The following is an 18,110-nucleotide window of genomic DNA, read 5'->3' on the forward strand; positions in this document are numbered from 1 at the left end:
TCAGAAGAGTCCACATTGCTTCTTCTCATTCTGCTGCTTCCATTTGGGCATCTGGTAGAACTCTTCCTTGGACTTCCCAAAGATATCGTGGAAATCGGCGTCAGAGAGATAGCACTGCAGTGGAAGGAGAGAGCTATGAGAAATCAGCTTTGGCTTTTGCAGAGGCTAGGACACCTCCATAGGCTGCATGCCTTCCTCACCATGCCAGTGCTGACCTCTGACTCCAGGCCAACAGCTCCTCTGCAGCTGCCTGTGCTGGTGGTGGGGAGTGGAATGTCCCAGTAACTGTTCCTCATCCTGCTTCCCAAAGCACCAGGAGAATAAAAGCCCACCAGCCCAAAGAGGTGCTCTAGTTTTGAGGGATAAGCATGCTCTAACTGGAATTTGGTCCCTGCTAATCTCTGGTGTTGGCCTTTGCCAGGAGATCTGTTGGGCAAGACATCAGTCAAACACGGGTTGCAGGGAGTAGAGGGAATCAACCCTGTGTCCCTCCCATCAGCTTGCCTGGACCCAGCTACAGATGTTGCCAAAATCCTTGGGCTGATCAGAAATCTGAGATGTGTCATTTCTCCTGAAATTGCAACTTGGTGAAATGCAAGCTTTCTGACAAAAAATAAAGGAAAAATATCCTATCTTGAAGGAGTTTCAAATGAAAACAGTCACCTACAGCCCAAGTAAAAGGCAGATTCTGGCTTCATTCTCAGCTGTGTCACCTCGTCCCACAGGAACTCTACTTTGGATTTCTTGTCCCTCCAAGGACAGAGGTTGGGTGGCAGAGCAAAACAACTCCACCAGAAAAAAAAATTTTAAAAAATTGCTATTTAAAATTCATTTTCGGTCCTAAAAAATAGAATTACTTCAACTAGGGTAAAGCTACCATAAGGTGTCCCTGTCCACAGCAGGGGGGGTGGAACTAGATGATCTTTAAGGTCCCTTCCAACCAAACCATTATATAATTCTATGAATTTCCTCTCACAGGAAGCTCACACTTTTTGATGAGACCTGTGTGTCCAACCAGTATCTCCTTGAGTCTGAAGCATGACTTAATAGTTGAAAGTGCTTGTGCACTTAGCCACTAAGTTCTAGGTTAAGCTAAAAAGGTATCAAACCAGCAATGCTGTCACCTCTTTTTTAGTGGGATCCACACCCTCTGGAAGTTCATCCACTGTCCTGTGCATCAGCACCTCTCGGGAGTAAACTCCTTCACCATTGGGCACCAGAGAAGGGCTGTTGTTGCTGTTGTAGTTGCTGCTGTTGTTGTAGCTGTTGCTGTCACTGTGGTTCAAGTAGGATTTATATTCTGAGGAAGCATTTGCCGTACTTGAACCAGACAAGTTGGTCATGCTTAGGGTCCTCTTGTTCAGGCTGATGTTGTTAAGGTCCTGCCAAATGGAGGAAAATGTCAAGACAAGACATTCTGGCAGAGTAAGTTGGGGATTATCCCAGGATCCCTCTCTCTGTTGGAGTTGTGGGGAGCTATTTCTGGCATAGACTATCTCTAGCTCCAAAGCAGCAAGGAGAGAGTTAGTCCAGCACCTCCACAAATGCTACACCTTGATGTTAGGACTGCTAAAAGCACACACTAATGAGAGCTGTTAGAAATAACTGAAGATACTTACAGCAGCCTCATTCTTCTCAAGATAACATCAGGGGAAGGTACATGTGGGAGGACAGAATGTGAGATTAGATGTCTACCATGTCTAAGGCTTCAAAATTACCTTCATACCTCTCCCTGATGTGTTCTCTCTCCTAGTCCAAACCTGCCACATCATTCCAGCTTTCCTCCTGTCCCTGCCCAGGGCAGAACTGACCCATGTGACAGTCTCATATGGGACTGTTGGGACCTCATTTCCTCTGTGCTTTGTAGGATCCCCCACTGGGCTATGTCCTTCTTGACCAGGAGCCCCTTGTCTGAGATCTCAGGGGCCACACCACTAGTAACTACTCATACAACACTTAACTGAACACTTTCACAGCTGCATACACTTGTATTTATTCTGCATTAAGGCAGCTGGACAATCTCCTGCTCACAGATGTCTCTGGACAGAACTGGAAAAGACCCAGGAGGTCTGGGTGTATTTATGGGTTATTTATAATGTCTCCCTCTGTTTCCCATGGAGGAGCACAGCTCTGACCCTGGCAGCCTGAGGTGCCCATCCCTGCTCTGACCCTGATTTCCTCTCCTTCATGTGAACAGGCTGAGGGATGTGGTGGTGTTTAAGCCCAGGTGTTTCCTACCCATATGGTTGGGGCACAACTCACCACTTTGATCTCAGATATAGTTGACACATCTCCTAAGCTGTCCTTCATCTCCTCATAGGACTTGCCATCCTAAAGAGAAAGAGAGCTGTAAGAAGCATGGGTTGCATTTAGCCCACACTCCTGGTCTTTAATGGGGTCAGGAGATCAGGAATTTCAAAGACCAGTGGTGCCCATTGAGGTGGCAGCTGATGCATTCTGCAAAAAACAGCTCCTGGAATCAGGACACTATGCCAGAACCTGCGTTTTCCCTTGAAAGCAAGTAAAAAAAAAAGGACTTCAGCCTTTGCACTTGTACAATAACAGGTGAAAACTGAAAATTTAAAGACTTTAGAGAGCAGAAGGAAAATTAAGAGAAATCATATTTACTGCTGGATTTAAATCTTTTACATTTCAAATGAATCACACAATGCATTAAAATTAGGGATCAAATATTATTGCTTTTTTTTCCCTCCTCCTTGAACCATTTTTCTAAAACAACAGATTTTTCAAAGCCTCAATCCCTTACTTCTTGTAATTAGGTGCCATGTATTATCAGCTACCTCTTATTTCCTTAAAAAAAATAGAAAGAATATACTGGATGTATTGGCAAAGTTCATGACTGTGTTTTTCTAAGCAGCCAGGAGATGTCAGTTCTTAACAGAATCATCCAACAAAGTTCCCCAAGAAGAACAAAACATAAACACATGGACTGCAGAGAAAACAGATTTAGACCCAAAACTGAGCAATGAACACACACCAGATGTTTCTGGGATGTCAACAATTTAGATGGCTTGTCTGTAGTTGCTGAAGCTGCCTACAGGGGATATTTTTAGAGGCACATATTTTATGAGCTGTATCCTTGTTTTTCAGCAGTTTCTGAGAAAAAAAACAACAAACCCACAAGTTTTGACCTTTGTTCTAAGCATCAACATTGTTTTAAGGGTCTTTGCTCTGGGAGTTGTTGCCTTATCTGTCCAGATCCAGCTGTCAAGACAGGCTCTCTACCACCACACTGATTGTGAAGAAAGATGATGCAGACCCAGATATAGGAAATAAAATATCTTGGTATGAGTTTTCCAGCAGTGTGAAGTCCTGGGGACCTCCCCACTGTTGCCTTAGCTGTCCCAGTGCATCTGACCAACCAGAGTCCTGGTGGGCCTTGTGCATGGGCCACATGAGCAAATCCCTGCTCCACATTACATTCCTGAAATGATTTGAAGCCTGTGTGTTTGAAAGAGGAGAGAAAGGACTTCTTTTTTTTCCCCAGGAATCTCCTGGGGCAGGTTTTCATTTCTATATAGTGAAGAGTTGGCATTTGTAAATCAGCTTTTGAGAGGAAGGCTTGTATGTAAGGACCAAGGGTGACCTCGCTCAGGAGCTCCTGGGCTCTGATGGGCATTCTGCAAACCTGAACATGAGACCTGTCTGCTTGCATCTTTCATTTTACCACAGATTGCCCTTAAAGCTGGGTCATAAATTTTACTCTGTGGCTGCATTTTGAAAAATGAACATTTTTTTCCCCAATTTTGCTTATGATGTGGGGTTGCCTTTGTTTACACTTTTGACTTGATTTTACTACTTGCAGTCCCAGCCCATTGTTGGCTGAAATCACAAACATGATTTGAAATCTAGTATTAGATTGTGAATTCAAGCACATTTACTGATATTTGCAAAAGTCTCAGTTTCACCAAAAAGGTATGATTTGCTGGTGAAGGAGCAGAAGCTGCTCAGGCAGCACCAGGAAGTCATGTCCCTGCCCATGGCAGGGGGCTGGAACGAGATGTTCTTTAAGCTCCCTTCCAACCCAAACCATTCTGTGATTCTGTGAATCTCTGAAGCTCAAGACATGCCATAGCAAGGTTTCACTCTGTGAAGAGTGAAGAGGCTATATTCACCAACAAGAACACCCTTAAAACCCTGCTGAGCACACGAGCACACCACAGGCTTTTCCAGCAACTTACGCTCCATTTGTACGGATCCCAAGCATTGAACCATCCTGTGAAGTTGAGGGGTTCATGGCCCTGTTTCACTAGGATTATCGGAGTTGCCAAGTCTCTCCCTGCTGGATGGGTCTTGAGATATTCCTTAGCTGAGGCAATTGCCTCATTTCTCTCATATGTGTTGGAGGCTTTGCCAACCCAAAGGAAAATCTGCAAGGACAGAAGGTGTTGAAGATCGGTGAGTGGTTAGGACCTGTACAGACATGGCTGTTTGTTCTCCCCTGCCAACAGGAGCAGAGATAAGATTGGAAATATGTTTTTCCAATAGTTCCCTGCAATTCTGAATCCAGATTTACTCCTAGCTAAGAAGGCTTTCGCTTTTGAGACAGGCATAAAGCATAAATATTTCTGGAAACAGCTCTTGCATGTTTCAAGGTAACTGAACCCAGTCCTTGCACGTACCAAGATCCAACTCAGAAAGCAAACCCCTGGAAACAGTTTTCCATAGTCTAAAGCAAGTTGTCATGATTGGTCTGGGAAATGAGGGGGAGTGTTTCTGGGTGCCACCTCCTTGTATGAGCTGGCAAAGACTGCAGCAGGTCCAGTTCTTCTCACCTTGGAGCAAGGCATGGACCACGTGCCTCAGTTTCCTCCCCACTGAAACAGGGATGGCAATGCTGCCTCCATCACCTGTGTTGCACCTGGGTGAGAAGGACTCAACATGTGCCTGCTTGTCTGACCAAGCATTGTGAAGGGTTTGGAAATGGGGCAGAAAGCATATCACACTTGATTTCACACTGAATGATAGAACCACACCAATCAAAGCCGTAACACAAAATATGTCTGGGGAGAAGGGGAAGGGAACCTGTGCTGACCTCTTCCCATGTGTCTAGCAGCATGACATCATCTTCATCCAGGTCTTCCTGGCAGAAGCCTACCACCTCCGTCATGATGAATCGACCCGTCTGATTGGAGCACTCGAAGAGACGAGGCTGGTAGTGCGTGGACTGCTCTTGGAACCTTACACATGCATGGCAGGGGAAGGAAAAACAAGAGAGATGGAAACCCTTCCCTTGTGGCTTACTGCAGGGCCCTGATGCTACTTGCCATGACCTTGATGAAAGAGGCAGAACATGGCAATTTTCATCTGAGAGTCTGAAGGTCATCAATGACAGGTGTCAGGGGATTCTTGGACCATTTTAACAATTTTTTTCACATAATTTTTTCTCCACTCATAGAGGGCAAAAGAAGAACCCTTCTCTCATTGTGTAGGTGAGACTGATGTCAGGTGAAAGCCACATCAGATCACTTGGTTGCAAAAGAACCCATGATCTGCCCAGAGGGCTGGAGAAATCCAGGTTGTTCAAAAGCAGATTTAGTCTTATGAATCTACTGGGGCTGCCCATGAAGCTAAGAATGGCTGGAAATGGAGCATGTGGTTCCTGTAGCCCTTATGACAAGATATGGGAGGGGTTTGGTGTGGGCAAAGGAGGATGTAGAACACCCTTGTCTGCAAGGTTTGGATCTGTAGCTGCTACTTCACAGAAGGACTGATCCACAATCTAGGAAAGACACATATCATTGTGGTTTCTCGCCAAGCTTTTGGTGATACTCTGGCCTTGTGCTCCCTTTAATGAAGACACAGTATGAACTTTCCTGCAAAGTTTTGATCCCTTGCTTAATGTTCCCAGAAGAACAAGCAGGTCACCATTACCTCTTTTCACTGGCGTAAGGTGCTTTGCCTCCCAATGCTTCCCAGAATTCTGCTGGCTCTTGTCCTTCTGAAATGGTGTGCTTGTCCCGTCTGGAAATGATGTCTGCTACCATTTTTGCCATCTCCCTCTCATCTCCACTGCATCCCTGTGTTTGGGATAGAAGATTGAGGTAGAGTTAGGGACAGACTGAACTTATCTGTGAGGAAAAGCTGGCTTGGTCCTCTGGAGAGTTTTAGACCTGCTTAAACGCTTTTGAGCTGGTCACTCAGAATCCATTTCTAGTCCTCGAAGGAATGTTCAGTGCAGTCAATGGCATCTAGAGCAAAACTCATAGAATGACAGAACAGTTTAGGTTGGGAGAGACATTAAAGATCATCAGAGACACCTTCCACTAGACCAGGTTGCTCAAAGCCCCATCCGACCTGGCCTTGAACACTTCCCTGGATGAGGCATCCACAGCTTCTCTGGGCAACCATTTGGCTTCATTTTGATCTACCATCTTATCCTGAAACACATGACCTAAGCAGCATAAATGAATATGCTCTCATCCTGGCTGAGTTCTTATAGCTGGAAACTCTGGGGTGATTTATTCATCTGAAAGCCATATGAACATCTAAAATGAGGTGAACCCCAAGATGGGTTACTTTTGTAGAGAGAGTCTTCTCCTGGGTGCACTTTTCCCATAGAATCATAGAATGGTTAAGGTTGGAAAAGACCTCTAAGATCATCAAGCCCAACTGTCAACCCAGCACCACCATGTTCACCACTAAACAATGTCCTCAAATGCCACAACCACACATTTTTTGAATACTTGGGGATGGTGACTGCATCACTTCCCTGGACAGCCTGATTCAATGCTTGATGAAGATTTCTTTCTGTGAAGAAATTTTTCCTAATATCTAATATTAACCTCCCCTGGCATAACTTGAGGCCATTCCTCCACTGAATTAATAGGCCACCTGCTCAAGGATTCACCACAACCACTTGGTGGAGGTAGAAAACTCAAGCCTCACATCAGCAATTTTGGATTGTTGGGCTGCCTCCCCATGTCTCACTGCAGACTCACCTTCCCACACCAGAGGTAGCAGACTTGGCTGGTTGTCAGAAGGAAGACATCATTGGAGTTGAGGGAGGAAGCTCGGGCTGGCACTTCTGTGGCCTTTGTGTTCACCTCATCTGTGCCCCTCACCTGGAAGAGGCGGATCGCCGGCTCGGGTGTGCTTTTCTGAGCGCGGCTCGTGCCGCCCTGCAAGGAAAGAGAAGGAAGGATGGAAATGGGAGGTGAAAAAGACACACAGATCCAGGGTGCAACTCATTTGAGAAAGGCTTTTGGACTCACAGCCCTCCTTACTGCTGCAACAACAAACCATGGTCCTGCATAGAGCAGGTGTGGAAATCCAAATACCTTCTGGATTCAGGTCAGAATAAAACCCACATGGCATAACTTCCACATTTCTCCCTGGTCACTGAGTCTGGACCAGCTCCTGTCAAGATCCTCAAGATCAATGTGAGCAGACCTTAGTGTCTGTAAAGTATTTGCCATGCAAACTGGGCAAGGCAGCTGGACTCTGATTTTCAGCTGCACTCAGCTTAGCTGAACATCTGCCATGGGAGCTGTATGGGGGAAACAACACTGAGAGCTGAGGACAATTCCCCTCTTCCACAGCCATTTGCATGTCTCCACCACAGATAGCAGCCAAAGCAGCAAGTTAAGTGGGTTAGCAGTTAATGTGATATAGTTCAGGCAAGGACAATGCAAATCATGTTTGTAGGATATTTTGGAGGACCCTCTCCGGATGGCAGTATCTGTAATTCACAGGATTATTACCTTATTCTAACTCTGCAAAATATTTTGGTATAGAGTTGGAAAGAACAACACACATTAATGCTGGAGCTCAAGGGTAGACAGTTGAGTCTGGCTCAGTCCAGGAATGTATTTACACAAATGGTGTTCAGACTACTTGGGAGTTACTAGAAATGTTCCACCATTCCATCTGCCAGCCCATGCAGACCTGGCAGGCTCCTTTCATGAGTATCAGCCTATTTTTCTGGATTCTTTTCCTTGCAGCTGCCAAGCTATCATTGGTGTTTCACTGCCCATGCGCACAAAGCCACCTTACCTCATAGATCACCAGCTTGCCCTTGAAGATGGCCAGGAAGTGTCTGGGCTCCTTGCCCATCGTCACACGCACCTGCACAGCCTCGTCCCCATACTTCTTGTCCAGCTCAATGGCATTGAGGGCACAGGCAGTGATTTCATCTACAGAGGCATGGCGGCCCTGGGGAAGAGAGGTGACACATGCAGTGTGATTAGGGGAAGGGCATAAAGCTCTGCAAAATGTAACATCTTGCCGATCCCAAGAATGTAATATCATGAGATCACAGTTAAAGCTTCCAGATATTTAAATTTCACTTGCATTCTGTTTCAGGAGACAGCATCCCATTTTTGAAGCTTCTCTCTGCATTCCAGGGGAGGAAAATATACTTGGGCTGCTTACAAGGTCCATGCTGCCTACAAAGCACAGCTTGGGGTACTTGGAACGGACAACTGATGAGCAAAGGGTTCTGAGTTCTGCTGGATGTTTGGGTTGGGACTTTTGTGTGCAATTGCTTTCTTCAGCTTTAGGCTTCTACAGCAGACACACAGCAGAGTCCCTTCTGCCCCAGTTTGACTTACCTGCCACATGTAGAGGATATAGTGGGGCCTGCCTGATCTCAGGTAGGTGTACAGGACCAGGTAGCAATCACCCCCGTAGAACTGCCCATACATCTTGGGATTCACTGGCTGCATTTCCAAGTCCTCAATCCTCCACACCTAGTGCAAGAAACATCTTAGTGAGCAGCAGTGGAGTCAAGGTGAAGATGGAACATAGCCCTTTTGCTAACAGATCACTGAAGCTTCATGCTGTTCCCTCAGATCTGTCACTGGTCATCAGAGAGAAGACATCAGTGCCTGCCCCTCTGCTTCCCCTTGTGAGGAAGCGTTAGACTGCCATGAGGTCTAGCCTCAGTCTCCTCATCTCCAGGCTAAACAAACCAAGTGATGTTTGGAAACACACTGGTTATGGCATCCTCTGTCAGCAAAAGGAGCTCTCTCACCTCGATCTCCCCAGAGGCATCATCGACCATCCTCTGCTCAGCAGCTAACTCTGGTCTGGCATGGAGCTGAGTGGTGTCAAACTTCACCTGCTCCACCTTGGCTGTGTGCACCAGCAGAATAAAAACAAGAACCCAGTGAATGCACAGTAATACAATAACCCTTCACATCACCCTCACAATCATTACACATGCAAGAAAACCTGGTCCACAGCTGCAAGAAACCATTCTTGCCACCAGTAAATTGATTTTGGAATGTGCATGAGCTCACACACTTCAGTGTTGACCTGCTGCAGGCTAGAATTGGCCATATAGTGTGTTCCAGTGATGACTGGCTGGTAAAAATATTACTTGTCTCTGGACTGAAAATTCATAATTGTTCTTCAAATTTATAAATATTTACCTCCTTTTAAAATGTTGGTTTCAGAAATAAAACAGCTACATTTCTCCAGCTCATGATAGAGAGTATTTATGGACAGCACAGAGAGACACAGAGGTGTAGAGAAAAGAGAGAACTTGCACGGGAAAGAGATTTGCAGCTCCCAAGCTGTTATTGATGGACATGTTCAGCATCTCTGTCATCATCCCATCATTCATCAACAAGTTTTCTCTCCTTGGTATTGTTTACTCTTTGGGGTTAATGCGTTATAATATTCACTTCAGCAGTGTGATAAATGCACCATTTACACCTGGTGTAAATACAGCATCATTCCACTGACGTCAGGAGGGTCTTGGATGGATGCCAGCATAAACGAAAGCAGAATGTTGTTCAACAGTTCCTTATCAGGGCCAGCATTAGCCCTTTATACAGAAAATTCAGAAGTTCTGCAGTGTGAAATTTTGCATACAATTTTTCAGATGGGAGTGATCATCTGCCAACATTTACACTTGTAATAATGTGGCAGTTTGGTTCATATAAGAAGTCTCAGCAGTTCTAAATGTTGCTCAGTTCATGAATCCTTTGCATCTAATGAAGGTGGAAAATACAAGGCATGAGAACAATGTGCACTAGATTTTAAGCTATTTTCAAGATCCTGAAGTCAGGAGACAGTTAATGTGAATAAAATTCCCTCAGCTGTTGCTTAGCATACAAGCAGGAAAGCCAAATCCAGGATCAACATGCTCACCAATTTTGCCAGTAGTGTAGGCTCTCCCCAGTCCATGTGTTTCATTCTTTTCTGTCCACCTCTGGAAGAGCTGTTTGAACATGGCTGACTCTGCTCCATCATTGATCACTTCAACATTGGTGGATGAAGGATAGCCTTTGGCTTGGATAAAACCCTAGTGGCATTGCAAAAGGTCATTAGTGGGGACACAGCAAGCTTTTTACAGACATAAGAAGAGGAATGTGGACCTGAACCAGCCCAAAGAGTGAATGCCTTCCACTGAACACAGAGGCATGACTGAGAGCAGGATTCACCCCAAGACTTGCATTCAGACTTATAGCAGAGGTGACTGCAAGCTCTTGATGTAGAATCCATGTTTATTTCTGTGTTTAGGAGACTGAACCCTACCCCTAAAGACTGACCACTTGGATCACATCCTAAAATTAGTCTCTACATGGCACTGTAGTCTTGAAGAAAAACTCACTCAATGGGCGTAATGGAAAGCCTCCTCCTCTGTCTCAGACAGCTCCATAGATGGCTTCTACTTATGGATCTAGGAGGGGAGGGGAGGGACTGATGATGGGGTCTGCCCATGATCCCAGAGCCTAGTTAAGTTGTTTGGTTTACTCCAAATTTTTTGTCCTTCTCTAAACTGGGGAGACTGTCCTGTCAGTAGCATGATAGGGAACATGCATGTCAAGAGAACAAAGGGCTGGGGGCAGCTAAATACCCCAGACCATGAGGTGTGTTCTGAAGCAACTAAACTCACCAACTGTTCTCCTCCTCCTCACCCCCCCAAAAAGAAAACCCACCCCAACACCCACATTGTTTATTTGCAGTAGTGCTACTGTTGAGTTAAAAGTCTTCTTCAACAGAGGTGCTTGATACAATATGAGAAGGAATAAAGTGATCTGTGTTTTGCCACAATGCCAAAATCCTTGCTCAGTTTTGGGAACTGCTCTTGTGTTTATCCCAGCAGGTTCCAGGATGACCTGGAGGTACAGTACTGACAGCCGTGGCTTGGGGAAGGTGCCTGATTGTGGCTTTCTGAGAATTCCTCTTCTACTGTAAATACTGCAGCCACACACACTACCCCCAGGGAAAAACAGAGCAGATGGTCTTCCCATCCCTCCCACCTGCCACACTGAAAGAAAGAGATATCTTTTGTTCTACATGTGTAGCTCAGGGCTAGAATTTGCAGAGCTGATTGCCTACTAAAAAGCGCCTGAGCTAAGCTCTTGAAAGGTGCACAGAGGACCGTGAGATAAGTTTCAAGGCAAAGCTATTCCAACCTTTTTTTCCCTCTGAAACAATAGGTGCAGTCTGTAGTGAAGCTGGGTGTCTCCAGGTAGGACCTTATTGAATGTAGAACCACTGAAGTTCAGTATCTCCCAGTAAGATCTCATTGAAGATGAAGCCATTTATGGTATTTCCATAAGTAAACAGATAACTCAAAGCTAAGTTCCCTCAACCTTCATTCAACATGCCAGCTTGTAAAAAAATACCAAATGTCTTACTTGCTCAGGCTCCCTTGAGGCTAATTTTTTTCTGAGAGGAAGAGTTGAGGCATCATCTGCCAGAAAATAACTGCATGGCAGCTCATCTGGAGGAGCCAGGATACTATGGTGGTGTGCTCTACCTCACCATGAGCCCTGGTCTTGTCTCAGGTTGGCCAATTAATAGGAGCTAATAACACATCTTTCTATCCAGTGGCAGAGTTCTGCATCACTTTCAAATTCACACACAGAACATGGGCCAGACCCATTGGTGCCATGAAAAAGACTTGCTGCCTGTAATGGATTTGTGGTAGAAGCTCATAGCACCTACATAAAGGGTCTGGCTTTCCCAGAGAGCCCAAGTAATTGAGTTCCCCACTGACTTGCCCTAGGTATTACTCTGGGTTGGGAACACATGATACGTCTTTCAGGTTCCAAGCAGTGACCTCTGCTGCCTGGGACAGTGGCACCAGGAGATGCTGTTCAGTGAGCACAGAAGAGCTTGGTGGCTCTCCTCGATGTGACCCCTTCACTCTACCCAGCACCCACAATATTTGGCCATGGATTTAGCAAGAATATAAGAGCCCCTTTAATATCTGGTTATGCACTCTTTGACCATGAATTTGTCTAATCCCATCTCATCCCTGCTGATACTCTCTTGACTCCACCATCTCTTGAATCCACAAATTCCAGAAGTCCACTATTTGCCATGTAATGAAGTGTTTTCTTTTATGCTTTCTTTTCTTTAACCAATTTCTTCCTAATTTTAGTGGCAGGTTTTAGTTGTAGCAAAATCTGATGACTAACAATTTCGTGTTTACCTCATCACGCCTCCCTTAGACATTTAACCTCTCTCTCTGTTATTACACTGGCCACCTACACTTAATTGTAATTAGTGGTCAGACCTAGATCAGCACATATTGACCTCCCACGACATTGTTTGCACTATATTAAAACTCACCACAGCTCGAGTGAAGGCTGCTTTTTTCTCTTCTGGGCTGGAGGCTTTTCCCCTCCAGACGTAAATCTTGAAACCACCTTGGTCTAAAATGTAGCAGTCCTGAGGTGAAATGGAAAAAAAAAAAAAGATACCAGAAAAAACAAATGTAAAACGTTCTGTGAAGGCAAAGGTCATAATTTGTAGCCTACTCAGGTCAGATCCTTCTTGAAGATTTAGGTTAGACGTAGATCTAGCTCATTTCCCAGCCTTGCAGAGTCTAACCCTGGTGAAACCATTAGCAGAGGTAACAGACAATGGTTATTGTGGTTCTTGGGCACACTGACTTTGCAAGCACACCTGACTCAGGCAGCTGACTTTTAATTGTAATGAGTTAAAGTATGTATTTTTCTTAGGCATTGCTCAAAACTGGCTACTACCATCTCACAGGAGATGTTCTCAAACCAAAAGAAGCATCAGCTCTAAAAGGGACCAGGAGAAGGATATGCTGAAATATCACTCTCAGCCTGCTGTACTGCAGCACTGCTGCTGGTGGTGCTCATTTATGCCAAATCTGCTACTAAAGGAGCAGCAAAAGTCCGAGCTGGACATCCTCTGCATTACTGGGTTTTGTCCCTGATCTGGAGCTGACACTGTTGCATTGCTGTGGATGCAGCAGGATCTCAAATCCAGAGAGGATGAGATGTCTGCTGAGTAGCAAGAGCTGGTGCTGCAAACACACTGTGCAACCAAAGGCTTTTTGTTTTTCAAACTGAGCTTTGAAAAGAAAAGCAAAGGCTTCATATGCCTGTAAAGGGAGACAGATTTAACAAGGCTGACACCAGGGTGAATAAGGGAGCAGGAGCCTTGCAGCACAATGCTGTTTTGGAATAGGCTGGTTTGCACTGCAGAGAATTAAGGATGAGCAATTCTCTGACAAATTTTACTCAGAAGGAATGCCTCTGTTTTCTGAAAGCCTTTGCACAGAGGGTCTGTAAGGAAGCTGCTTCCAGAGTGGATCACTGAGACCAGCCACTTTCTACATCAGGAAAACATATCTCCATGGTTTCATGAGCAGAATATTTATTCGCTCTGGATTCTGCAGAAAGAAGGCTATCCCTGAACATCAGGTATTAAGGAGCCTTAATTCTATCTGGAATTTATTCCTGGTATGCATCTCTCCTTCACTATGATTGCCAAGCTAATATAATCCTTGGCTGAGAGCATCAATTTGCCATCTCTTGTTGGAACAGATTCAATGCACCACCTACCTCTGGCCACTGAGGCTGTAGTAGGGCTAAACTGTCCTAACCTAAGAGTAGGACTAAGCTGTCCTGATGATGGAAGGCCTGGTAATTTTCAGAAAATGGGGTATCCCATTGAAACAGGTGCTCAGCTGAAAACAAAGCAAGGCACAGCATCCTCTTCTCACTGTAAAGGCTGCTGGCTTTCTCTCACCTCGTGCTGGAGCAGATCCTGCGTCAGGGGCCGGGTCGCTATCTCCTGTACCACCAGGTCACTGTCCTTCTCATAGACACTGAAAGACAAGAGTCACCAAGCTGAGTCAGGCTTCACAGTGCTTTCCATAAGAAGGGATGGGGTTTGGAGCACACTCCCAGACTTACTGGTAGAGCCGGACGTTTGCTTTCTGCAGCTCATCTGCTTTTGTGTCCGGGATGGCATCTCGGAGCTCCCCACGCCTCTCACCCAGCACCATCTTCATGATCTGCATGAGGTCTGGGGAGTCTTTCTCGTTGTCAATGATGCCAATTTGAGCACGGCCACCCCTTTCACTGTCCCTGATGCTGCGAGCCAGTGCGAGACCCTGCAGGAGGGAGTAAGTCCTTGATGCAGATATCAGATTCACCAAGCCCCAGACCTAGAGCAATGACTGAGCACTAATAGCCCAAGCCAGGTTAGCACAGCTCTCTGAAGCTTCCAGTGTCCTCTAAATTTGGCTATTAAAAAGGCAGATGTGTCTGTAATATCTGATTATTAACTAACTCATAGGAAAATATGCTTATTACAGTCACTGCCGATGTTGCTCCCGCAGGGCACAGGCACATGGGAGTCACAACAGGCATTGCCTGTGTGTGACTGTACATAAGCAGGTCCAATGGTCTTGTGGGATGGTGTGGGAGAGAGATGCACACATGCTGAGGACAAGGAGGCTGCATGCTACAGAGCTGCAGGACCCTGGGTGCCCTGTGGTGATGTTTTACATTTAAATGTTTCAAGTGTTCAAAAAATGTGGATGTCTTCTGTGAAAAAAGGCAGCGTGAAATGTCAAGCAACTAATTAGGCTGAAATCTCCATTTTCTATTGATTTTTTTTCATGACTCCTACTGCAATAGCTTTAAAATGTGCCTCTCTTTATTAGACATAGGAAATGACCTGCTTGAGGCCTGAGATGAACCCAGCAGCCATCCCTCTACCTGCTCCCCCTCCTCTGTGTCCTGTGGGTTGCTTTATCTCTTCTCCATTCTCCATTGGATCTTCTCCTTTAGCCATTGTGCCCTGAAAATCACATTCCCTGTGTAGCTTCTCCCTTTCCTAGCTCATCAGGGACACCATAAGCAGAGCAGACTCACTCACCTATTAATGTTGCAATGACCAGCTGGGAGTTCAGCCACCAGCTTTGCTAATGACCCGTTGAAATATCTTGCATAAAGTATCTTGGTTCCTCCATCAGTAAAATAAGGATAATGATCCCTTTGTAAAGTGACTTAAGAGCTATGGATCTGACCTACCAGCACCTGGGTCATGCATTCCTACTTGTCTCATACTGACCAAGCCAGGATTCCCTGTGATGTTGTAAACAGAAAGTTGAAATTGTTCTAACCTGGCAGCAGTTACTGCAGCTAAACCTACTGGTGTTGCTGACTTTCTAGTCCTATGTCATGCAAACTACAGGGCACAGAGGGATAGAGATGGACAGCCTCAGAGGGAGCTGGATGACTTTCTGGGGTCAGAGCTAGTGATGTGCCCATGGCTGCAAGTGAAACCCAAGCTGAGCCTATGTCTGGAGCAAACCTCTTTCATGGGCCCCTAAAACCAGAAAATGGGCAGGTAGAAGATTTACCATTATCTTCTCTGTTCATCTCTGCATTACTGCTCTTACTAAGATTTTTCACTATGCAAACACTGAACATTTTTTCTCCACATTTTTTCCCCAGGCATCAGAAAATACCACTAGTAAACCAAGTGGCTTTCACCTGCACTCACCCTGGATTTCTCAGCAATGCTGCAGCTCGGTCCATTCCACTGAATCAGCACTTTCCCAAGGTCCAGCAAGAAAACATCACCTTTATTGAAACTGTCCCAAGAAAGCGCAACCTGTCACGAGGAAATTAAAGTGCTCAGCAAATCAGGGAGGACAATGAGAACTGCAGGACACAAGTCACAGCCATTATGAACCTGTGCCCAGGGATGTAAGAGCAGGTTTGCAATGACACGCTCATTCTTCTGGCACTCAGCTATTTACCAAGCCCTATTGCTTCTCCCATAATAATACCAAACCTCTGAGTGAGGTCTTAAGTGCTATCCTAAACTGGGAGTCCTTGAGCAGAGATGAGATATCCAGCAGGCAAATCTGGTCAAAAATGGGTGTAGGAAAAGAGGCAAGGAGAAATCATCCACAGGGAGACAGGGCTCTTCTTCTTACCTCTGTGGCTGACACATGCTTTTTCCCCTTGACATGAAGAAGGCGCTTGATGTTGTACATATTGGTCTCCACATGCTTAAATCCTGAAGCAACTCCTCCCTTCTTGTAGCTGTTGTGTAGCAGGGGAAAAAGAGTTAGAGCTGATTAAAAAATACCTTCCCCTCTATCCTCTGAGAACATCTCAAGCTTTGTGTGACAACTGAAAAGTCTAGAGCCAAAATAGCCACAAAGTCCCAAAAATGGAATGCCAAATGCTGTGTTGCCTCACTTTACCATTCATGGTCCTTGGTCAGACTATGACTTTTCATGGTGTCCTTCTGCCTCTTATGGGTGTTGTGTTGCTCTTGTGTATACAATTATAGAACCACAGAATTGTTTCGGTTGTAAAAGACTCAGAGTTCCTGACTAACTATAGAGATGTGGTTCAGACCAAGATGATGTCTAACTCACACTGTTTTCAGTGGCAGATAGGCTTCCAAACAGACTATTTTTGAAGGTCTGAATTTCAGTCCTTCATTGCCCATTACTAATCTTTGAGATGAAAGTAAAAGCACCTTTCTGTCTCAGAGAAGTCCTGAGGAAACTCATGAGAGGTTGCAGAGATGCACAAAACAGAGGTATCAAAAGACACACTGGAATGGGGAATATTGACCTATGATGCATTTTCATAGGTTTTCAGCTGTTTAAAAGCAAGGCACTTAGGTTGTTTCTTGCCAGTGAAAGTCCTCCTTGAGGGCATCTATTGGAGTCCTTCCAAAAACCCCAGAGTGAGCAAAGACCACAGGATTAGATTCAACCATATCTTTTAGATGACAGAAGTTCAGAATCAAACTTTCTTTCCACTACAGGAATATTATTCCCAGTACGAGCCATAATCTGCACTTCACTTCAAGGTGGATATCAGTCTGAAGTGCCCTGAATGGGCACTTTAATCTGAACTGTGTGGAGGAGAGGAAGGAAGACCCTAGGGTGAACAAAAGGGAGGTTAAGATGCAATTACTGCAAATATCTGGGAAAGTGGAAAAGAATGACATGGTTCCGGACTCAATGTTATAAATAATTCTTTCAAATCGGGAAATTTTTGTCCTGAATTTTAACCAACTTCAATGCTGATCCATATTTTTCCAGTTTTTGAAATGCTGATGGCTCTGTAATGTAGAGAAGCAGAGAGAACCCCAGGGGCCATGACCCACATTGTGGCAGGGTATTTTGAGCTACTCACATAATGCCATTGCGGAAATAGCTTTGGAAAGTCTCGGACTCGTGTCCCTGCACCTCCCGGTGCTGCACAGGGCTCCCCCCGAGCGCACTGTCCAGCTGGGTGACGTACAGGGCTGCAGCACCTTGCTCATCCTGAGATGAATCCCTGCCAATCCAGTAATGCAAATCCACAGCGGAGCCACGAGAGGTTCTTTTGGTCTGGAAGAGGTGGGAAAGACAAGTCAGGATGAAGCTACAACCCATATATGATTCAAATGATATCATTGGCTAGGTAGAACTGGCAAGCCAAGTGACCATCGAGCCCTTACCCAGTTCTGCCTTTCTCCTGGGCAAGGCGAGAAAGGACAGAAATTCAGGTGCTCCCTGGGACCTCAGCCTGGAGCTCTCCTTATTCAGGAGAGAATTTGTGGATTTTATGTACATATTGAACGAAAGGATGTTTCTGTCTGATAATCTTTTATAACTCTTGTTATCAAGGAAAACTGAGCACATGCGCAATTACAGATATTAATGCGTTCAACCTGTCCTACTTTCGTAGAGTATGATATTAAAACTTAAAGCAGATTCTTCTCATAGATCACCTTTTGAAATGTAATACACACTGCTATTTATTTGCCTGGTGATACTATCCTTTCTTTCCCGTTGTCTTTCTCGTATCACACGACATAGTAACACAAACTGCCTTGGAATTCCT

The 18,110-nt window shown here is 45.2% G+C and overlaps 1 protein-coding gene across 1 annotated transcript in view; it reads right to left on the minus strand.

Annotated features, from left to right (window-relative positions):
- VILL (villin-like) overlaps window positions 1-18,110 on the minus strand; it is a 33,401-nt gene continuing 15,291 nt past the window's right edge. The window contains exons 4-20 of the mRNA XM_009079611.1: window positions 17,418-17,614; window positions 16,196-16,304; window positions 15,757-15,867; window positions 14,157-14,356; window positions 13,990-14,068; window positions 12,556-12,654; window positions 10,120-10,273; window positions 8,996-9,096; window positions 8,574-8,711; window positions 8,017-8,175; window positions 6,963-7,142; window positions 5,896-6,041; window positions 5,057-5,201; window positions 4,203-4,391; window positions 2,263-2,331; window positions 1,125-1,382; window positions 1-114 (exon numbers count right to left, since the gene is read on the minus strand). Coding sequence (XP_009077859.1) covers window positions 1-114; window positions 1,125-1,382; window positions 2,263-2,331; window positions 4,203-4,391; window positions 5,057-5,201; window positions 5,896-6,041; window positions 6,963-7,142; window positions 8,017-8,175; window positions 8,574-8,711; window positions 8,996-9,096; window positions 10,120-10,273; window positions 12,556-12,654; window positions 13,990-14,068; window positions 14,157-14,356; window positions 15,757-15,867; window positions 16,196-16,304; window positions 17,418-17,614 — 2,448 coding nt within the window. The remainder of the gene's footprint in view (window positions 115-1,124; window positions 1,383-2,262; window positions 2,332-4,202; window positions 4,392-5,056; window positions 5,202-5,895; window positions 6,042-6,962; window positions 7,143-8,016; window positions 8,176-8,573; window positions 8,712-8,995; window positions 9,097-10,119; window positions 10,274-12,555; window positions 12,655-13,989; window positions 14,069-14,156; window positions 14,357-15,756; window positions 15,868-16,195; window positions 16,305-17,417; window positions 17,615-18,110) is intronic.

The sequence above is a fragment of the Acanthisitta chloris genome, unplaced genomic scaffold (assembly GCF_000695815.1).
Source record: "Acanthisitta chloris isolate BGI_N310 unplaced genomic scaffold, ASM69581v1 scaffold1548, whole genome shotgun sequence".
NCBI classification, from domain to species: Eukaryota; Metazoa; Chordata; class Aves; order Passeriformes; family Acanthisittidae; genus Acanthisitta; species Acanthisitta chloris.